At 37.9% G+C, this 24654-nt stretch overlaps 1 protein-coding gene across 1 annotated transcript; it reads right to left on the bottom strand.

Annotated features, from left to right (window-relative positions):
* Nucleotides 1-2902: 2902 nt before the first annotated feature.
* Nucleotides 2903-3820, bottom strand: LOC141392344 (uncharacterized). Its single transcript, XM_073965294.1, has one exon. The coding sequence runs from the start codon at nucleotides 3818-3820 to the stop codon at nucleotides 2903-2905; it is 918 nt and encodes a 305-aa protein (XP_073821395.1).
* Nucleotides 3821-24654: the final 20834 nt, after the last annotated feature.

Here is a 24654-nt window from a genome sequence, read left to right as displayed (position 1 = left end):
CTCTCTATCTTTAAAATTGCGAGCTGTATCTTGATTTCAACAGACAGACAGACGGACGGACTGACGGACGGACGGACAGACGGACATGGTCAAATCGACATAGAATTTTATGCTGATCAATAATATATATACTTTATAGGGTCTCCGACGAATATTTCGATGTGTTACAAACGGAATGACAAATTTAATTATACCCTCCATATGGTGGAGGGTATAAAAATACCACCACATAGCCGTGTAGAGCATGGACAACTATTATGAAAAACGGGGTCATTTTTTCTCTATCGCGAAAAAAGTTTTTAAACTCGCGAATTTTATGTTTATATTTTTGGTACCTATCGGACACGAGAATATGGGGTCATTTGCAACGAATTCGCGAAAGTTACAGGCTGTTTTTTTGACTTTGCCTGTGAGTATCGTATTTGTTTTCTACAAAAATACAACACCAGTACCATGTGGGGAATTTTGTGCTTATAATGAAAACGCGTTTCTAAGATCGATTCGGTGAAAAAAGTTTCCGCACCGACTGTGATTACTAAAACCCTTTTGATATTTTTTCTACTTAAAATTTTAAATTTGCTTTGTTTGAAAAATATTTTTAGAAAATAAATACGATTCTCATAGGCAAAGTCAACAAAAACAGCCTGTAACTTCAGCGAATTCGTTGCAAATGACCCCATATTCTCTTGTCCGATAGGTACAAAAAATATAAACATAAAATTCACGACTTTATAAAGAAAAACCAAAAATTGCAATAATGTTAAAAGTTCCTAGTATGCTCCGAAATGGCGCGATTTTAGAACAAATTGGTCCAGAACGGTTTGATAATGATTTTAAATTAGATTACAAAAAAATAGAAATTTTAAAGAAAAGCAAATATGTTGTTATAACAGATAAATGGAAATAATGCATTACTGAACTTCAATGCATTTGGTGCGGAAACTTTTTTCGCGATAGAGAAAAAATTGCACCTTATTTCATAATAGTTTTTCATGCTCTACACGGCTATGTGGTGGATATTTGCAAAAAAGTGCAAAAAGTTATATCCCTAATGTATTGTGAGGATATTAAATTAGAGTAACAAAGTAATTGTAATTATTTATAATAAATTGAAAATTTAATAAAGAAATAGGAGCACACAATGTGATGTATGATATGTACCTTGTACATCAAATTTAATCCAAATTAATCCAAATCCAAATTAATAATAATAGGAATGAGTTATTCAACTATTATTATTAAATCTTCCGCTTCTCTTTCGCATCCAAATGTTTTAATACAGCAGTATGAAAATCCTTTTTTTCCTCAACTATTTCTTCCAATAGTTTAATAGACTTTTGCATTGGATTTTCTGCAACTGGAAAAATAACAGTTCATTTAATGCATGTAAATCATATTTGTTATATTTTAATACATACCTTTTTAAGCTCGGTTTTCGAAATGAGCCAACATCTTATAAATGGTGCATATATTTGATTTTTCTCAACTAAAGCTAAAAATTTTAATGTATGACAGACTGCAATTTTAATACAAGATTGGTGTTGGGTGAAAGGAATTTATTGTTGAGATAGGGAGGCTGTTTACAGGAGAAATGTGAATATACATATGTATACCAAAATTTGTTTATAATATTTGTCTAAAGCCTTAAAAATACCTCAAATCAGAGGCAAGTTATATTTTGTGTGCACATAGTAAATACTCCTAATCCATACAAAGTACAATCGAATAGGTTGGAAAATGTAACCAATGGCTAATATTCAATTTCATATCATACAGGAATATAAGGCTGATTTCAAGTATTCTGTTTCTGATAGAAAATATGACGAACATTTAAGTGTATGCAGTGTAATTTTGGAATAAGTTTTCTTGGTAAAATAGAGCTACGATAGTGAACATCAAATGTGGGGCAATAAATATGTAAAGTGTGTGAATATATTAAAACTTATTTATTACAACATAACTAAGTTACATGGTAGTAATGTAATAAAAAGGCGCATGTAAACAACACTTGAATTGTGTAAAACTAGATAACTTTACAATTTCTTGTAAACTACCCAAATTCTTTATTTCCAATCAGTATTAATACATTTGTGATTAACGTAATTGCCAAGGCAAAATGTAAACTAAGCAATAATTAATAACAAATAAACTTACTTCAGCCAATAACCCATTCAATCTGAAACTATTGAGTTTCTTCTTTATTTAGGTTATTGGCCTGCATAACATAAACAATTGAAAGTATACTAGGTCAGTTTTTCGCTGACACTAACGAGACTACATTCAAGTAAGTAAAATAATTTAGTGTCAATAAAAGTAAATATGTATGTATAAATATATTCTTTTTGAACATTCTCCACCATGTTGAACGGGAACGTTCAAGAAACTGTCTGGTCGATGACATATCGCTCATTTACTCAAAGAGTGGCATAACTCAAAAAATACTTTTTCTGAGTTAGCAATTTCTATTTTTTCTACGATTTCTACTTTATCTTGTGTCAAATTTTCATGCTAATATCTCTAAAACTCGACGAGTAACAGCTCATATTCTACGAGTTTGGCATAAATCAACACAAAAGTTTTTTGAGTTTATGAAGCACTAAAACACTTCAAACCATGCTTGATCTTGCACAGAAATTTAGCACTGGTATCTGGCTAGCTGTTTTCAAAATATGGTCTAAGTAGTTGTTTTAGTTTTTGTGTAATAATCTTTTTAATTTGGGAAGTCAATCGCCAACTAAAAACGCGTTTTTCTCGAAACTTGATTTTTGGAAATGTGTCACTCTTTGAGTAAATGAGCGATATGATGACGACATTGACTGCGAAGTTGGTGTTGGATTAATGGTGCTGTTGGCGGAAGTTTTGTGTCGGCGAAGTGTGTACGTGACGTATACGATTACTCCAATTACAATGCAAAGCGCCAAGTAGCTGATAGTGTGATGGTCAATAGCTTACTGGGCGAGGCTATTGTTTCCAATGCTTTGAGCCTCAAATACGACGTATGTACAATTGTCTTGTTGTCATAATGACCGTATATTGTAACGGCGTTGTCTTTTAGAGTGCAATCGGGCCCAACATCTAATGTTCCAGCTCCTTGTGCCTCCAAATGTGTAATTTTTGTACCACAAGCAAACGTCAATTCTGTTATGTTGGCTAGAGTAAACATCCATCGATTCTTTCGAACCATTTGTCTCCATGGTTGACGACAAACGGTTGACTCCAAGTCACAAGCTTCTGATGATTTATTCAGGAAGAAGTTTACTTTGCATACATGCGACCGATCGCCTTTGTTCAACTTTATTTGTTTGTTGCAGATAAACACATCATTCGTGGTATGGATGCAATTGTGCATTTCATCTGCTGTGAGAGATATGAACTCATCCCGATGAGCGTTGACTGCCAGTATGGCTGACTTGATTGATATTGAGATGAACTGACCGTATCGAAACATCGGGATGGGAATCATGTTGAATAGATTGTACTGCTGGAGATCCACTAATGGAAGGTGAATCTCAAATATGATGTTATTTCTCATAACACTTCCCTTACTAGTCATTAATTTGAAGAACTCTGTCAAGTTATCTTCAGGAATAGGTAGAGCTCGAGATGGTGGAATATGTGTTGCCTTTGCAACATCTTCCTCCTTTTTCACCTTATTCGCTAGAAGGTTCATTTCGGCTTGGACGTTGCTAAAAGTCTTTTGACTCGCCCCTTCACCCTTTCTAATTATATTGATTGTTGAATCAATAATAGACGTCTGGTTCCTTAGAAGCTCAAATAGATGTTGCTTGTCTTCATTTGGCTTATCAATTGTCACAGCCATTTGCTCCGCATATTCAGAATCCAAGACCCCGAATAACGAGTTCGCAAGGTTTCCAACTATGTTCATAGCCCTCGCCTGGTGCGCCTGGAAAAGATGTGCAGTGTACCAAAGATGACCAGTTGTACGGTAACAACATCGGGTGTTTTGTGTCGTATGCTAAGGTTGCCTCTTCCAACCTGCCACCGACTCTTAGTATTTCCCTGTCATCCTGAAACAGAGCTAAACTGTGTATTGAACTTGATTTGTCCACTGCTCCATACTTCCTTAACTGCTGGATTTCTTTCGCGAAATCTGACACTGGGATAGTCTTGACTATTAGTTGCGTGGATTGATACAATTCCATGGAAGTCAACACTTCAGTCGAGTCTCCGCGTTTGTGTCCTTTCACCTTTTCACAAAATCGCAAGACATAGCCGACAATTCGTTGTAATCGATTAAATGAGTTATTGTGATTGATTCCATAGATCATATTCTGCAAACCGCTTTGTGAAGCTATACCTGACACTGTAGACTTCACCTTAAACTCAACATCGGTTTGATTTTTTCCATTCTTGGTGAACGGTTCCGGCCAGTGAGATTCGCTTCAGTGTAGAAACGTGGGCCCATAAAACCACGTCATACGTCCTGACTTACTATCCGGTTACATCCCTCTGGATATAAAATCCGCAGGATTATCTTTTGTCCCCACATGTCGCCATTGAGTGCTAAGCGACCTATCTTGGATTAGTTTCACCTTGTTGGCAACGAACGTCTTCAGGTTGGATGGTTCCGAGTTAATCCAGTACAACGACCTTTGAATCTGACCAAAAATTTTTATTTAGATCTTAGTACCACAATTCTGTCGTGATCTTTGAGGTAAGCTTTGCTCCCAACTCAGTGGCACAGAGCTCCGACCGCTGCAAAGTGATCTCTTTTATCGGTGAATTTTTGATGTTGAACAAAGAAGCCTAACTATATGCCTCCCGTCTGCCAATTTAGCCCGCAGATACATCACTGCTCCATATGCCTTTTCAGAAGCGTATACAAACGTACGGATTCCAACCTTCGCTGGTTGCTCTCCAGCAACATGTGTGTGGGTAAGTTGAAATCATTTAACATCTTCAGACTCTCTCGGAACGACATCCAATAGGCTGCAATTTCCGCTGGCAGTTCCTCATATAAATATCTTTGCCGCTGACACAACAGGACCTGCAATTCCTAATGGGTCGAACTATCTTGCAAAATCAGATGTGACCTTCCGCTTAGTGACGGCGGCACATTCATCCACACCACTGTTCAAGCAAAATCGGTCTGCTTGGGGAATCCATGTCAACCTCAATACCTTGGTTGACGAATTGTCGAAGTCGAAGTCTACTTCTCTATCCTCTGGTGGAACTCCATGTGCCAGTTTCAAGTGGTTAGCACACCATTTTCGTAATCTAAATCCTGCTTCCAGTTATAAACTGTTCAGTTGTTTCTGCATCTCCATTGCCGTTGCTAAACTTGTAGCAAGATACGGTGCACATGTTGTACCATATGTTAGTGTATTCAACATGAAATGCTCGAGTTCCTTGTCTGGGGAATTTCTCCATACGATAAGCTGATATTTGCGATCCCTTTTGTCGACTAGTACTTGCCTGTACAACTTCTCAATATTTGTTGTGAACACAAATCGTGGCAATCTGAACCGCAATGTTTTACAAGACGCTTCGAACACCACCCTGAGTTTAGTTGTGCTACTCTCTGGACGTATGACACAATGGTGTGGGATGTAGTAATGACTGCCACGCACCTATCTCGACTGTATTTTCGTCATATGGCGCAGGTACTCGTACTCTTTCATAAACTTCGCATACTGCTCGCGAAGACTTGCATCCTTTGATCAGCGACGTTCAAACGCGAAGAATCTGGAGGCGGCAATATTCAATGACTCGGACATCTTTTCTTTACCATCCGCAAATGGTAATCGTACCACAAATCGACCATTCTCATTGACTGTTGTATGTTGGTTGAAGCGATTTTCACACTTTTTGTCTGCTAGGGTCAACTTCTGGACTTCCCCAACATCATCTTGTTCCCAAAACTCCTTCAACAACTCTTCCAGACCACGTTCATCTTCCCCAAATACTGCACACCTAACGGTTCCTGCTTCGGCCTGGACCTTTCCAGTTTCGAATTCTTCAATATAGGAAGCTCCTTGGACATCAGAATCTCTTGCGATAGAATCAGTTTGAAATAAATCTCTGCTCCAAGCAGTACATGGTTTGGTAGAAGTGTGGATCTGTTAGCTTTATATTTTCTGGAATAGACCATGATGCGACGTCGATGTCAGTGCTTGGTTGCGGTGGAACTATTTTTGGTAACACAAAGGCTTCTAGGCGCGTGCGAAAATTGCTAGATAGCGACTGAAGCTCCACGTTGACTCTGTGGGTTGCGGTTCTTGATTTCCCGCCAACACCTTCTTTATTCCAAGACCCTCTAGTGCTAGTAACAACTCATGAAGACCGTCATGGAAGTCTTTCACGGACCTACAATCGCCCGATATGTTGGACAAGCTTACAATCCTGGCAAGAATGGTTGACACCTGAGCTCTCTTGTTATTATAGCGTTGTTGAAGAGTCTTCCAGGCTATGTGGTAATTTGCCTCAGTAAACTCGAGGTGTCTTATTAGCTTCGCGGTTTCCCCAGTCACATTAGCCATGAGGTACCACATTTTTTGTACCAGTGGTAACGCCTGTTCGTTGATCATCTTCCCAAAAATGTCAGCAAACGTCTGCCACTTCGAATAATTCCCATTGAACTGAGGGATTGTATTTTTCGGCAGGTTGACTTGATTTGCCAAACTCTCGCCGGATCTTTGCTGAGATGATGCACGGTCGGCCTGTGATAGCGCCGATATCTTCTCCTTGAATTGTTACGTCTGTTCCTCTAAGAGAACATATGCTGATGCATCGTACCCCACCGATGTCGGATCATCAAAATTCTCGAACATTTTGAAATGGATGTCTTCCACATTTGACCACAATCTCTCAATTGCAGCCACCGTTTGACAGGGCGCAGCTTGGCCTGAAGTGTCCCTTATTAACGTTTGAATTGACTGCATTAGAACCCTCTGACGTCTCACTAATGCAGCCACACTGCTGGTTGTACCTCCCTTGTTGTCGGGAGTGGCTTTTGAGCAATTGCCTCTTTTCCCTTTTTGATTTCCGCCTCCATGGTGTCAACTGCAGTTCTATATTCCACTCCGATAGAATTGTATTCGTCATTCACGATATGGGGTTGTGACTATGCTGCCGGATCTGCTCTTATTTTGTTTTCATTACGGTCTATATCCGCCCAGAGTGCTTCCAACTCCTCCAATTTCTTGCTGTAGACCTCCGTCGTCCTTCTCTCCATCGGAGCCTTTTTCACTTTCGAAATCGCCTTCTTCAATTCGGCGATCGCTGTTCGCTGCTGCTCGAGCATTGCTAGCTTTGGTTACACTCTCTCTGTTTGCTTGAATTCCAGACGACTCTAGTTACCGATGTCTTCGTTGGAGGGCTTCTTTAGGATGGATGGGACCTTCTAATGTAAGGTACGCTTATGGTTGCTGTAAGGACTATGCTCCTTATTCTCACAAACTAGTGTTTCAATTTCCTTACCACTGGTGGGGAAAGTAAGAAATTTATAAGTGAGATCACGTCGGGGTCACCAAAATGTTAGTAATGTAATAAAAACGGCGGATGTACACAACACTTGAATTGTGTAAACCTAGATAGCTTTACAATTTCTTGTAAACTACCCAGATTCTTTATTTTCAACCAGTATTTATACATTTGTGATTAACGTAATTGCTAAGGTAAAATGTAAACTAAGCAATAATTAATAACAAATAAACTTACTTCAGCCAATAACCCATTCAATGTGAAACTATTGAGTTGCTTCTTTATTTAGGTTATTGGCCTGCATAACATAAACAATTGAAAATATACTAGTTCAGTTTTTCGCTGACAGTAACGAGACTACATTAAAGTAAGTAAAATAATTTAGTGTCTATAAACGTAAATATGTATAAATATGTTCTTTTTGAACACTACCCTTGTATGTATGAGAAGTTGACATAAATCAAAGAGCCAAAGAAGAATATGTTCTTCTTACCAATATTTTCAGAATCTTCAATAACGTTTATATCTTCAATAACGTTGTCCAGCTTTCCTGCGATACTTTCGCTGTCCAGCACATAATTCGGGCTTATTGATTTTTGTCCCCCAACAGATTTTCTAATTTCCTATATAAAAAAGTAAGAAATCTGAATTTGCTTGTGGCCCAGCTTATCCTACACCACAACCTGTATGAATCCATTATCAGTTCGTATTTAGTAATAACGGGTAGTGATGTTATACATTCGAATAAAAAAAGAATTAGTTAAAAACCTTAAATATACTCAATCTCAAAATTATTGAGTTTAACTTTTTTGAAGCGTTTTTCCATCATTCTAAACTTTGAGTTAACTGATCGGCTTTAAAAGAATACCTCAATACCTCAAATGGCATTTCCATAAATCTTTAAATGTAAATTTGATGGAATCGGAAATGTGCCAACACAAGAAAGACCAGGCACAATCACACAAAAGCTACAGAAGAATAGAACAACGATATATTCAGAAAGCAAAGAATATGACCGATGTTCTGACCAAACTTAAAAAATTTCAGCAATGAGACTGCGCTTTACAAAGGCTACAATATCAAATACTAAGAAATCAAATTGATTATGCTGTGGAGATCGGTGAAACTCACACTGGAATAAATTATAACTTGGCATAGCATGAAAGTTGTATGCCGGAAATAATAGACAATAGCATCATACATAACGCGTAGCGATGAAAGATAGCAAGGAACGTTCCTGATACGATTTAACATGGCAAAGGCCAGGATTTATACATCAGGTCCCTCTTCCATCTCAACTAGACGTGGTATCACCTAGGGAACAGTTTTCAACGCCCGCTAAAGGTAGTTAGTCACCCTTTAAAAACAATAAACTTTAAAAAAATTAAAGGAAAACAAACCCCGTTGGAATGTTCGTACTTTTCATAGAGAAGGTGCAGTTTACGTACTGGCAGATATACTACTTCGCAAGTCGATACTACTGCTATACAGGAAATGCGATGATATAAAACATTAGTTTAGTTGGTTAAAAAATCTGGGGCTCAATTCTGTTTCTATGAAAATGTGAAATGAAAACTTTTATAAAGAAAAAAACTGTCAAATGAAAACAATTATAAAGAAAATATTTTTGATTGTCTAAGTCTGGAGTATTCCCCCATTGGCTTAACTTCATCACTTTCCTCTTTGCAAAGAGGAAAGTGATGAAGTTAAGCCAATGGGGGAATACTCCAGACTTAGACAAGCATATGATTGAATCTTCAACTAAAACAGAACAAACGAAAATATTTTTCATTTAAATTTTTCATAGAAAAAGAATCCAGCCCCTGGTCTCCAGTTTCCCTTTGGTGGATTAAAAACTTGCTGCCAAAATTGTTAACGTCAGTCTTATTTACCAACATACCCCAACCTAAACAAGGACCAGCAAACCAAATATATTTTTTACGAGCTCTTAGAAGAAACATATGCCAAAACGGGAAAGTAGAATATCTTTGGACCAACTGTCGCGAAATTCAGTGTCCATAATGAAACATCTGACAAAGGAATGAGGATGACAGACATCGCAGGAACAAAAATAAGGTTGTTGTTGTAACAGTGTTTATTATGTTTGTATGTTCGTTCTTCTGTTTAATCTGGCTCTGAGTCTATCTTCAGTTCCAGGAAATTGGCTGCTTCGATGGGATGTAGCCACTGATCCACTGGAGTTAGATGAGTAGGTTTGGCTTGGCAATGGAATAGGTGTTTTGTGTCATGCGGGCCCATGCCGCATACTGGGCAGATGTCTGCAGGCCCTGTCGATTTCCGCCCAATAAGAATTTAGGTGACTGCAATATCCCGAGCGTAGTTGAGCCAAAACTACTCTAGTTTGTCGTGGCAGCTGACGCTCCTCAGCTGCGATAGATGGGGGATGCATTTCGAGGACTTTATTTACACTATATTTGCTTATGGCCTTAGCAACGGCATGCGTGTGATCTAGGGGTTCTCTCCTATATTGTTGGACGTCCCTCTCTAGAGCATGAATATTCTTCCTGATATGCCTGAATGTGTCGGGCCTAGCCAGCAGATGGTGATTGGGATGGCTATCATGGTAACACCCAAGCAAGTACTGTTGCTTTACTGGAAGAATCTTTGCCTCCTCATGTAGATGGTCCACTTAAGACTTGAGGAGGCACCCTGTTTCTGTTCTCAGGGCGGCATTCTGGCAGGTTTAAATCTTTTTCCATTTCGTATCACATAATCCCGGGGACCAAACTGGCGCCGCATAGCCTACCACAGACCGGCCTATCGCGTTATATGTGGCCAACAAGGTTTCTTTATCTGCACCCCGGCCAGGGACTTGAGGACCTTGTTCCTACTTTTCAGTTTGTCGCAGATAGCTGTGGCGTGCGCACATAACTTGAAAGTAGTGTGGAATGTGACCCCTAAATTTTGGGGCAGTTTGTGGTCGGAATTCTGCTACCGTCGACCACGACATTCAATTCTCTTTCAAACCTGTTTCACTCTACGGGGTTTGGACTTCTTGTTCCTGCATTCCACGTACGACTGGCGTCCGCACATATAATTGACTATCCAACGATTCAAGCTTGGCCGGAGGGTTGTGTGCTCAATGTCCTCAAACAGCGTGGAGTGCCTGACTGTATCAAAACTTTTGATAAGTCAAGCGCCACCATCACTGTTCTATCGCACGGCCGTCTCTGGTTGAGTCCTCGACAAATATATGTGGTAATGGAGCGCAGCGCAGTTGTAGTGCTGTGCAGCTTTGGGAATCCATGCTGATGATCGGCAACTTGATAGTTATTTCTGATACTGGGGAGGACTAAGGCCTCAAGGGTGTTTGCTACGGGCGACAAAAGCAAAATCGGCCTGTACGAATCACTTTTGCTGGCATCCTTGCCGGGCTTCCGTAGTGGGACCTCCCTGCTCATTTTCCAGACTTTGAGGGTCGATAGCGACAAGTTGAGAACTTTAGTGAGATACTCCACTCCCGGCTCATCTAGCTGCCTCAGCATTACCATGGAGACTCCATCAGGGCCCAACGCTTTGGATGATTTAGCTTTCCTGATGGCATTGGAGGAACCACCATTGTAAGCTGTGGTGGTTCTTCCTCGGCAGGAAGTGATCTGTTGCGACGCCCTGTCACTCTCGGGGTGCTCGACAAACTGCCGATTGAAATAACTTGCGCACCTCTTCGGGTAAGTAAACGTAACGTCGCCAAACGTGACGGAGGTCCTATCTTCCCTTCTTCCAGGGTTCGAGAGTGACTTAACCGTTGCCCACAATTCACCTATACCGGCTCCAATGTTGCAACTCCTCAGATGATTTACCCACTTGTTCCGCTTATGCTCGCCAACCATCCTGTTAAATTCCAGTGTCAGCTCCCTGACTCTGGGGTCATTGGGTTTGGTTCGACGAAGCTTATCACGCTCATTTGCTTATCCCGTCGCCTCTGCTGGGAAGTTTGGTCTTACTTCGGGTATTCGACCAGCAGGGATATTGCGAGCGGCTGCAGCAGTAATAATGTCTCGGAACGTCCTTACCGCTACCCGAACATCAGAAGGATTGGGCAGCTCTCTGAAGCGTTGATTGGTGAACTCTCTGAAGCCCGGCCAGTCAGCTTTCTTATGATTGACGAATTTGCGGCGTTCAGAGGTAATGAAATCGGGTGGTCTGCTAATGGAGACAATTATGCGGAGATCGTGTGATCCAAGGGAAATGACGGGTTGCCAGGTAACGACATTTGTCAGACAAGGTGACACGATGGTTATGTCTGGCGAGCTGTGACACTCTCCTCTAATTCTGGTAGGGGCGTCCTCATTGACCGTGGATACTCCACTCCCGGCTCATCCAGCTGCTTCAGCATTACCATGGGGATTCCATCAGGGCCCAACGCTTTGGATGATTTAGCGTTCCTGATGGCATTGGCAACATCATCCATGGTAAACTGTGGTGGTTTCTCCTCGGCAGGAAGATATCTGATGCGACGTAATACTCTTCTCTTCGCCCTGTCACTCTCAGTGTGCTCGACAAACTGTCGATTGAAATAACTTGCGCATCTCTTCGGGTCAGTCAACGTAACGTCGCCAAACGTGACTGAGGTCCTATCTTCCCTTCTTCCAGGGTTCGAGAGTGACTTAACCGTTGCCCACAATTCACCTATACCGGCTCCAATGTTGGAAGTCTTCAGATGATTTTACCACTTGTTCCGCTTATGCTCGCCGACCAGCCTGTTAGCTTACAGTGTCAGCTCCCTGACTCTGGGGTCATTGGGGTTGGTTAGACAAAGCTCATCACGCTCATTTGCTAATCCCGTCGCCTCTGCGGGGAAGTTTGGTCTTACTTCGGGTATTCGACCAGCAGGGATATGGCGAGCGACTGCAGCAGTAATAATGTCTCGGAACGTCCTTTCCGCTACCCGAACATCTGAATGCAGTTCTCTGAAGCGGTGATTGGTGAACTCTCTGAAACCCGGACAATCAGCTTTCTTATGATTGATTGTGCGGCGTTCAGAGGTAATGAAATCGGGTGGTCTGCTAATGGAGACAATTATGGGGAGGTGGTCCGATCCAAGGGAAATGACGGGTTGCCAGGTAACGTCACACAATGGACTTGAATACGTTTCTCGACAGCCGTAAAAATCTGCTCTGCCAATTTTAAATTTTACACCCAATTTCTCATGTGGAAGCCCCCAGCAGAATGAATCATTTTAACTTGCAACGCTAATTCTAGGGCTTCTTCTCCGCTGTGTACACTGTCTATAAAATCGTCCATGTTGAGATACGGCTCAACTGCCTTGACTGCTCTGTGATAATTTTCACGAAATTCGTCTGCGTTCTTGTTGTGCACAAAATGAGCAATATATGGGGCACATCTAATTCCAAAGTTCAACGCTTTCATCACATAAACACTGATTTTGTTTACGTCACCATTTTCGAACAACAAAAATAATCGTTGAGTGATTTATTATTGGATTTGGCTGCTGCATCCAAGACAAGGCGAACTTTACCTGGCTTATTCGGGTTAAGAGCCACAAAAATTGGAAGATACCAGGTGCGACCAGAATATTTATTAATTTCAGAGTCTAAAACCTTTCTTGTGTATCCTTTTGAGAGAAGCTTTTCGATTTCCGTCTGCATAGTCTGCTTTAGTTTAGGATTTTTTCTTAAACTTCCTCGTAAAACACTTTAGTCGATGAACTGCGACATTGTAGCTATCAGGTAATTGAGGATCACATTCTCTTTAAAGTAGACCCACTTCAAATTGTTGATTTTTCTTCACACAGCTGTTTTCTAAAGTCTGCATGGATTTTTAAGCATCCAGGGAAATGTATTCCTTTACTTCATCATGCAAGATTTGATAACGACTTTCACATTCACAAGTGTGTACATTCAGCGAAACTATTTTACCAACATCCATACCACTACCTTGAAGAGTCCATCCACGTCGAGTCTTCGTTGCAACAAATTGTAACTACCTTTTGTGGTGAACTTTGTTCATGAATACCACTCACAATGTGTACTGGGATACAACTGTTCTAAGCCAATACCTCTTTATATTTATCGTTCCCCTTTCATACCAAAACATTATCCTTAAATGGGAACACGTTCAGTAACAAAAGGAGGCGGTCAAACCATACAAATACCCAACTAAATCGTCGCGGTCGTCGGCATGGCTTAGCCCAGGACGAACGACCTGGCTTAACGTCCCGAACCTGGGTTCAAATCCGGACTCAGGCGGTTCGAACAGTTTTTTTTCTTTTATCTTGGAATTTTCACATATTGCAGCCTTCAGTTAAAGAGACTGGTCATGTTATTCTACAGCATCAATTGCTTAATTCCGTTCACCAATCCGGATGAAGTCGAAAGCTTTTTCTCAGTTAGGTTAGGCAAATCTCTCACTGTTTGGTTCTATGTTTCTACCTTTCGCTAGACGTGTTTAAATATCAAGTAATCAATTATCTTATCTTTGATTACTAGAATCGACATCAAACTCTAGGTAAAAAAAAACAATAAACACCTCATTACGAGTCAAACATTAGTAATCGATGTCAAACAGATGCTTTAATCTCAGATAGAGACTTACATTACCAAAACACGGCACATCGGGAAATTAAAAGTAAATCACAATTAATCTGAATTTTGGTAAGATTTGTATAATATTTAATTAGGATTCAGAGTGATAGTGTGATTACTTTTGTATAACCTTACCACATATATTTCAAATCTTCATTTGCTGGAATACAAACCTACACGTAAATGAGGTCGTTGTTTGAAATCTATTCTCATCATCATGGATAAGGGGAACCCTCCTGCTGGATTTCCCCTAAATAAAGAAAACGTCAGGCGTACAAAAGTTCGATTATCAAAGGTTGTAACGAAACCGCTGTCCTAAACTCAGTTCCGGCCTTGCTCAGGGAAAATGGGAGGGTTTTTTTTTTTTTGGACTGCCGGTTACATAACTTATTTTTAAAGAAGATAGATAATTTAGATAGAGGAAGATAAAGAAAGTAGGAATGAAAGGACGTCAACATATTACGTGGTCCTATTTATCCAGATTACCTTATGTTTCATCAATATTACACCGGTATTTAGTTAGATTTCATTATTAACAGTAACATTTTTATTATAATGAGTAAGAACGAAACCAAAATAATTGGATATGAATAAGAAGGCCACTGATGGTGGTCTTTATAAATTATGTATTATTAAGATTAAGGATCAATTGAAATTTGTGTTATTTTAGTGTATAATGTATTAATAGTGGTATTTTGGTATGTTATAAGATATGAGATTAACTTACGTATTTTCTTCTGCCATGAAGCGATCGCTGCATCGTAGATTTAAGAGTAAATGTTGATAATTCTACTAATATTAGTGATTATGTGTAGTAAGGACTTCGTGAATTCTTAAAACTAGGATTTGCAGAGTCCAAATTTTCACAACAATATTGCGTTGTACAAAACGTTTCTTCAATAAATACAATTGCATATAAAAATTTAATCTTCAGGTCATATCACCAACATCGCTGGTGATTAAAGTTTCCAGAATATTTCGGCTCAATGATGACAATGAAATGTTTCCATACGCTTAATTAAATACCAGATGGCTCAAAAATCGAATATTGTTACAAATTGCTAGTTTCAGAGATTTACAAATTCAAGGGATATTGGTCCATTAGTAGGAGTAAAATTTGATAGGTTTACAGCAGAATATGCTCCGACAATCTCTTTGAGTAAAACAATCTTCCCCAAACGCAAATAACGGAATATGCAATTCTTTGAATTAATTCGCCAGATTATTGATGAAGAAGGACATCGGAAGTTTAATTAGACGAAGCTCCTTCGGTCAATAGGAAAATTTATAATAGATTCCACAAAAAACTTTTATTTTTCAAAATTTTATTTTAAAATTGCCGACCTTTCGTTTCAATAATATTTTCAGAATTAATTCAAAGAATTGCATATTCCGTTATTTGCGTTTGGGGAAGATTGTTTTACTCAAAGAGATTGTCGGAGCATATTCTGCTGTAAACCTATCAAATTTTACTCCTACTAATGGACCAATATCCCTTAGCAGTATTAACTGCTCACTCAGAAATAGCATTCATCAGTCAATAGGTATTTCCCCTTACTACGTGGTATTTGGTCAGAATATGGTCAATCACGGAGATGACTACAAAATAATGCGGAAATTGGACAATTTGTCAGACGGACCTCCGGAATTGAATAGATCGGACAGATTTTCTTATCTTAGAGATATAGTACTGGAGAAAATGAAAGTAGCATATGATAGAAATGCAAAATCTTATAACTTGCGCAGTAGGAACAGAACATTTGATATAGGACAGATTGTTACAAGAAGAAATTTCCCACAGAGTAGCATGATAAATTATTTTAATGCCAAATTAGCACCAGTAGGAATAAAAGCACGCGTATTGGATAAAATTGGAAATTGTAACTACAAGTTAGAAGATTGTGAAACCAAAAATGTAGGTGTATTTCATGCCAAGGATATTTGGTGAGATACACAATTTTTTTTTTTTTTTTTTTTGTAATGGGTGATGTAATTTGTGGCACTGTACCTCCTTACACTTTGTAAAAGGTAACAAGTTCCGAATATGTGAAAAACCATAGTTCGTTTTGAAATATAAAACATGAGGTTTCAAAATTTTCATAAAAACTTTGGAATTCTGAAAATATTATTGAAACGAAAGGTCGGCAATTTTAAAATAAAATTTTGAAAAATAAAAGTTTTTTTTGGGAATTTATTATAAATTTTCCTATTGACCGAAGGAGCTTCGTCTAATTAAACTTCCGATGTCCATCTTCATCAATAATCTGGCGAATTAATTCAAAGAATTGCATATTCCGTTATTTGCGTTTGGAGAAGATTGTTTTACTCAAAGAGATTGTCGGAGCATATTCTGCTGTAAACCTATCAAATTTTACTCCTACCAATGGACCAATATCCCTTGAATTTGTAAATCTCTGAAACTAGCAATTTGTAACAATATTCGATTTTTGAGCCATCTGGTATTTAATTAAGCGTATGGAAACATTTCATTGTCATCATTGAGCCGAAATATTCTGGAAACATTAATCACCAGCGATGATGGTGATATGACCTGAAGATTTAATTTTTATATGCAATTATTGTATTTATTGAAGAAACGTTTTGTACAACGCAATTTTGTTGTGAAAATTTGGACTCTGCAAATCCTAGTTTTAAGAATTCACGAAGTCCTTACTACACATAATCACTAATATTAGTAGAATTATCAACATTTACTCTTAAATCTACGATGCAGCGATCGCTTCATGGCAGAAGAAAAACGTAAGTTAATCTCATATCTTATAACATACCTAAATACCACTATTAATACATTATACACTAAAATAACACAAATATCAATTGATCCTTAATCTTAATAATACATAATTTATAAAGACCACCATCAGTTTCATTCTTATTCATATCCAATTTGCAATTATTTTGGTTTCGTTCTTACTCATTATAATAAAAATGTTACTGTTAATAATGAAATCTAACTAAATACCGGTGTAATATTGATGAAACATAAGGTAATCTGGGTAAATAGGACCACGTAATATGTTGACGTCCTTTCATTCCTACTTTCTTTATCTTCCTCTATCTAAATTATCTATCTTCTTTAAAATAATTTAGGTAACCGGCAGTCCAAAAAACCCTCCCATTTTCCCTGAGCAAGGCCGGAATGGAGTTTAGGACAGCGGTTTCGTTACATAATTTTTGGCGCCCAACGTGGGGCACAGCATCTTTAAACATTGGTCATTTACATCTATACCACACATTTGTACTTATACAGAATGTTGTGCCTCACATTTTCAATCGAATTGCACTTTTGAATTTTGGAATTGCAATTTTGGCAGTATGCCAACTTTGACCAAATTCAATAAGCAAATCGATAATCCTGATTTTCGCTGGTTTGGAATATTGGAATGATGTCTTAAACACATTCTTAGCCAATCAATCAGAATAAAGGAACAGCAAGTTTTGTGCTTTGAGATTTTATAGTTTGGATCTGATTTCAAAATATACTTAAGCATATATTCTTGGTAATTATATTTGGTAATAAGTTAAAGAAAGTTTATGGAACTAACATTATATCAGGACTTGTGGTTGTGTTTCCCCTTTGCCTTATGGAGTAGTCAACTAAACGATTTGATTTAAAACTACTATCGAATATTGTATAATTTGTTTGTCGATACATTTTGCTATTAATTTTTTTTTACAATTTAAATATGCCTTTGGTTCGAAGCCCAAATGGCAGAAATGCGAATTTAATTGAGGATTCAGATATTGAAGAGGTGGTCCAACCGGAAGAAAGACAAATTGAGGAAGTTATAGCCACAGGGGTTAGGACAAGACAGCAGACTCGTCGTGAAGCTGAGACGAATCGTCCGAATACAGAGGAACAACCTTCTACTTCGGGCGGTAATACAAATAGTGATGAGATGAATCGTCCGACTACAGAGGAACAACCTGCTACTTCGGGCGGTAATACAAATAGTGATCAATATATTCAGCAAGTAGTTGAAAATTCTTTAGCAGACTTCCGCAGAGAAATGTCAGAAACTTTATGTAGGGAGTTGAGAAATGTCATGTCAAACGTTAATTTGTCTTCGGGTTACTTAGGTTCAGGAACTAATATTAATCAAAATACTAACCCATCCGATCCCAATGGAGGATCCAGGGGACCCATGACTAATCAGCCTGCGTTATCAGCACATGTAATCTCGGATAGTATCACCACTCCTTCTGAGAAGATAGCTAATATGATACATAACTGGCACATTACTTTTAAAGGAACATTAAATGGCGTTCCCATAGAAGATTTCATATATAGAGTTAGAACTCTAGTCTCACTTCATCTGAACAATAATTTCGATCTTATTTGTCAACACGCACATATATTGTTCGAAGGCAAAGCCAAGTCGTGGTTCTGGCGCTTTCATCGTCAAACCGGAGGTACATTTTCATGGCAGAACTTATGTGAAGCCTTAAGAAGTCAATTCCGGGACGTTTTGACAGATAGCGAGATAATGGAGGATATGCGTCGAAGAAGGCAAAGAAGTAACGAGGCTTTCGAAGATTTCTTAGATGCATTAACCTGTATGAGGGATCGACTACAGACCCCAATGACCGAACAGGAATTTGTTCAAATAGTAATAAGAAATCTTCGCAATGAACTTCGATATGAATTGCTCCATATAAACATCCCGAATCTCTCAGTTCTACGTTCAGAAATAAGGAAACATGAGCGATTTAACGAAGAAATGAAACAATGGCCCAATCGAAATAATAATCTTGGTTTTAGAAAACAAATTTCTGAAATTGAGGTTGATGAAGAAGAAGTAGAAGATAACGTAGATGTTGTGAACGTGTCAGTAATACGCTGCTGGAACTGTGAAATGGTCGGACATAAATACCAAGACTGCTTAGCACCGCGACGTATATTTTGTTATGGTTGCGGCAAACCAGATTTTTATAAACCTAGCTGTCCAAATTGCTTATCCAAGTCGAAGTCTTTAAACTCGAAAATGGATGTGAGTCTACCGAAGGATTCACATCCACGTCAAAAATTAAGGAAGTAGAAAGACAAATAAATGAAAAATTATTATTTCACAATCAGTTGAGATATACAAAAGAAACAACTCATAAAACTAAATACAAGACTCGTTCTGCAGCTAGAATGCACAAGTTTTGGAAAGCTCGTAGGGGTCTTAAGAAGCATTGCATATCTTCCATGGATATAAACAAAAATGATACTCGACCTTTTGTGAATGTTAAGGTATTTGGGAAAACATACTTATCTTTATTAGATAGCGGCGCTTCTATTACATGTTTTGGAAGTACTCTAGCGGACGAAATTATTTCGAAACAAAATTCAGACCTTATTAAATTCCATGGGGACGTTAAAACTGCAGATGGTCAGAAGCAACGAGTTGCAGGTATTGTTACTGCAGAATTAACATATGGTGATACAACAAAACCCTTAAAAATTTTAGTTATACCCTACTTAAAACTAAATTGACTTTTGGAATTTGTTTAATATTAAAATTATAAGTAGTGTTTCTGAAATATCAACCGTTGAGACAAATGAGGAAAGCTTTGAATTCACTCCTTTGCAACGGCAACAGCTGGAATCGGTCATTGCAATGTTCCCTTCGTCTGAGAAAGAGGGTTTGGGTAAAACAACGTTGGTAGAACATAACATTGACACAGCAGATGCCAAGCCCATTAAGCAAAAGTTCTATCAAATTTCTCCAGCCAAAGAGAAAATTTTGTGTGAGGAAATTGATAGAATGATAAATTTGGGCGTAATAGAAGAGGCAGACCACTCTCCATGGTCTTCACCTGGAGTACTGGTGGTAAAACCTGGTAAAGTTCGGTTCTGTCTAGATTCACGCAGACTAAATGAAGTCACAGTCAAAGATGCATATCCAATGCCAAATATAGAGGGTCTATTATCGCGTTTACCACCAGTATATATTATATCTAAAATCGATCTGAAAGATGCCTTCTGGCAAGTCAGTCTTACCAAAGACTCTAAACAAAAGACCGCATTTTCTGTACCAAACCGACCTATGTATCAATTCTGTCGAATGCCGTTTGGGCTTTGTAATGCCCCTCAAACTTTATGCAGGCTCATGGATAAGGTCATACATTACAAATTAAGGAACCACGTCTTCGTCTATTTAGACGATTTATTGGTGGTGTCCAACTCATTTGAGGAACATATGTCTCATTTGTTTGAAGTGGCACAATTGCTGAGAAAAGCCGGATTGACCATAAATGTTGGTAAGAGCAGCTTCGGCCTGAAAGAAGTTAAGTACTTGGGATACGTAGTTGGGAATGGATGCATTATGACTGACACAGAAAAGGTAAGAGCGATTCTGGAGTATCCAGCACCTAAGAACATCAGGCAGCTACGCCAATTTCTGGGTATGGCAGGATGGTATAGGAGGTTTTTGGAAGACTTCGCCACCATCACGTTTCCCTTAACCGAACTACAATCGAAGAAAAGATCATTCAAGTGGACATCGATCGAGCAAGAAGCATTTGATAAATTGAAAAGCAAGCTCGCGTCTGCACCAGTGCTTGTTCACCCTGACTACAGTAAAAAGTTTATTGTGCAATGCGACGCTAGCAGCACGGGTTTAGGTGCAGTTTTAGCTCAAGTCGATGAGAACGGAGTAGAAAGGCCGATCGCATACATGTCCAAGAAGTTGAATGGTGCCCAGCGTAACTATACAGTAACTGAACTAGAGTGTTTAGCCGTAGTAGTTGCAATTAAAAAGTTCAGAATATATATAGAAGGTCATGATTTTACTGTAGTAACCGACCATGCAAGTCTGAAATGGCTTATGCGACAGAAAGATCTTAGCGGAAGATTGGCTCGGTGGGCACTTAAACTTCAAGGGTACAACTTCAACATAGAACACCGTAAAGGCAGAGAAAATGTTGTACCCGATGCGCTATCGCGAAAGTTTGAAGGCGAAAACATTGCAGAAGTGGAAACAAACGTCCTACCTGCTATAGATTTGGAGTCATCAGCTTTTGATTCAGCGGAGTATAAATCCCTCCGAGAAAACGTTGAACTGACAAATTTACCCGACTATTTGGTGGTCGATAAATTTGTTTATTTTAGGGTCAATTTTGATGAGAACTCTCAATGGAAATTGGTTGTTCCAAAAGAACTCAGAGAAGGTGTAATAGTGTCATGTCATAACCCCCCAACATCGGCACATACGGGCATTTCAAAGACTTTGCACAGGATCCGAAGATTCTTTTATTGGCCTGGAATGGTTGCAGATGTGCGGAAATTTATTGGTGATTGCGAACTTTGTCAGACTTCTAAAGTACCAAATCAGAGCTTACGGCCATTAATGGGTAATATGTCGGAATCTCAGCGTCCATTCCAGAAATTGTATGTCGATTTAATCGGTCCATTTCCACGCAGCAAGAAGGGCAATATCGGCATATGCATAGTTTTGGATCATTTCTCGAAGTTTACCTTTTTGAAACCACTGAGAAAATTCAGCTCTAAGGACATAATAAAATTTTTACAGGAGGACATTTTTCACTGTTTTGGCGTGCCAGAAACTATAATTTCGGACAATGGCAGTCAATTTAAATGTAAAGAATTCCATAACTTTACAACAAGCCATGGCGTTAGCCATGTATTCACCGCCGTCCATGCTCCTCAGGCTAATGCTAGCGAGAGAGTAAATAGATGTATTAATGAAGCACTCAGATCCTATATTCGGAAAGATCAACGCGAGTGGGATGAATACCTTAGCAGTATTAACTGCTCACTCAGAAATAGCATTCATCAGTCAATAGGTATTTCCCCTTACTACGTGGTATTTGGTCAGAATATGGTCAATCACGGAGATGACTACAAAATAATGCGGAAATTGGACAATTTGTCAGACGGACCTCCGGAATTGAATAGATCGGACAGATTTTCTTATCTTAGAGATATAGTACTGGAGAAAATGAAAGTAGCATATGATAGAAATGCAAAATCTTATAACTTGCGCAGTAGGAACAGAACATTTGATATAGGACAGATTGTTACAAGAAGAAATTTCCCACAGAGTAGCATGATAAATTATTTTAATGCCAAATTAGCACCAGTAGGAATAAAAGCACGCGTATTGGATAGAATTGGAAATTGTAACTACAAGTTAGAAGATTGTGAAACCAAAAATGTAGGTGTATTTCATGCCAAGGATATTTGGTGAGATATTTCGACTCAATGATGACAATGAAATGTTTCCATACGCTTAATTAAATACCAGATGGCTCAAAAATCGAATATTGTTACAAATTGCTAGTTTCAGAGATTTACAAATTCAAGGGATATTGGTCCATTGGTAGGAGTAAAATTTGATAGGTTTACAGCAGAATATGCTCCGACAATCTCTTTGAGTAAAACAATCTTCTCCAAACGCAAATAACGGAATATGCAATTCTTTGAATTAATTCGCCAGATTATTGATGAAGATGGACATCGGAAGTTTAATTAGACGAAGCTCCTTCGGTCAATAGGAAAATTTATAATAAATTCCCAAAAAAAACTTTTATTTTTCAAAATTTTATTTTAAAATTGCCGACCTTCCGTTTCAATAATATTTTCAGAATTATCAACATTTACTCTTAAATCTACGATGCAGCGATCGCTTCATGGCAGAAGAAAATACGTAAGTTAATCTCATATCTTATAACATACCTAAATATCACTATTAATACATTATACACTAAAATAACACAAATATCAATTGATCCTTAATCTTAATAATACATAATTTATAAAGACCACCATCAGTTTCATTCTTATTCATATCCAATTTGCAATTATTTTGGTTTCGTTCTTACTCATTATAATAAAAATGTTACTGTTAATAATGAAATCTAACTAAATACCGGTGTAATATTGATGAAACATAAGGTAATCTGGGTAAATAGGACCACGTAATATGTTGACGTCCTTTCATTCCTACTTTCTTTATCTTCCTCTATCTAAATTATCTATCTTCTTTAAAATAAGTTATGTAACCGGCAGTCCGAAAACCCCTCCCATTTGTGGCACTGTACCTCCTTACACTTTGTAAAAAGTAACAAGTTCCGAAAATGTGAAAAACCATAGTTCGTTTGAAAATATAAAAATTGAGTTTTCAAAAGTTTTCACATGAAAAATTAAAAAATGGAATTCTGAAAATATTATTGAAACGAAAGGTCGGCAATTTTAAAATAAAATTTTGAAAAATAAAAGTTTTTTGTGGAATCTATTATAAATTTTCCTATTGACCGAAGGAGCTTCGTCTAATTAAACTTCCGATGTCCTTCTTCATCAATAATCTGGCGAATTAATTCAAAGAATTGCATATTCCGTTATTTGCGTTTGGGGAAGATTGTTTTACTCAAAGAGATTGTCGGAGCATATTCTGCTGTAAACCTATCAAATTTTACTCCTACTAATGGACCAATATCCCTTGAATTTGTAAATCTCTGAAACTAGCAATTTGTAACAATATTCGATTTTTGAGCCATCTGGTATTTAATTAAGCGTATGGAAACATTTCATTGTCATCATTGAGCCGAAATATTCTGGAAACTTTAATCACCAGCGATGTTGGTGATATGACCTGAAGATTAAATTTTTATATGCAATTGTATTTATTGAAGAAACGTTTTGTACAACGCAATATTGTTGTGAAAATTTGGACTCTGCAAATCCTAGTTTTAAGAATTCACGAAGTCCTTACTACACATAATCACTAATATTAGTAGAATTATCAACATTTACTCTTAAATCTACGATGCAGCGATCGCTTCATGGCAGAAGAAAATACGTAAGTTAATCTCATATCTTATAACATACCAAAATACCACTATTAATACATTATACACTAAAATAACACAAATTTCAATTGATCCTTAATCTTAATAATACATAATTTATAAAGACCACCATCAGTGGCCTTCTTATTCATATCCAATTATTTTGGTTTCGTTCTTACTCATTATAATAAAAATGTTACTGTTAATAATGAAATCTAACTAAATACCGGTGTAATATTGATGAAACATAAGGTAATCTGGGTAAATAGGACCACGTAATATGTTGACGTCCTTTCATTCCTACTTTCTTTATCTTCCTCTATCTAAATTATCTATCTTCTTTAAAAATAAGTTATGTAACCGGCAGTCCAAAAAAAAAAACCCTCCCATTTTCCCTGAGCAAGGCCGGAACTGAGTTTAGGACAGCGGTTTCGTTACATAATTTTTGGCGCCCAACGTGGGGCACAGCATCTCTAAACATTGGTCATTAACATCCATACCATACATTTGTACTTATACAGAATGTTGTGCCTCACATTTTCAATCGAATTGCTCTTTTGAATTTTGGAATTGCAATTTTGGCAGTATGCCAACTTTGACCAAATTCAATAAGCAAATCGATTTTCCTGATTTTCGCTGGTTTGGAATATGGGAATGATGTCTTAAACACATTCTTAGCCAACCAATCAGAATAAAGGAGCAGCAAGTTTTGTGCTTTGAGATTTTATAGTTTGGATCGCATTTCAAAATATACTTAAGCATATATTCTTGGTAATTATATTTGGTAATAAGTTAAAGAAAGTTTATGGAACTAACATTATATCAGGAC

Source organism: Musca autumnalis, unplaced genomic scaffold, assembly GCF_047663935.1.
Source record: "Musca autumnalis isolate F117 unplaced genomic scaffold, ASM4766393v1 scaffold_2, whole genome shotgun sequence".
Taxonomy (NCBI): Eukaryota; Metazoa; Arthropoda; class Insecta; order Diptera; family Muscidae; genus Musca; species Musca autumnalis.
This window is presented reverse-complemented; position numbering and strand designations above follow the sequence as displayed.

What these genes read in the sequence shown, in the direction of transcription:
- LOC141392344 (XM_073965294.1), bottom strand. Translation starts at nt 3,820, where the DNA reads ATGGCTGTGACAATTGATAAGCCAAATGAAGACAAGCAACATCTATTT.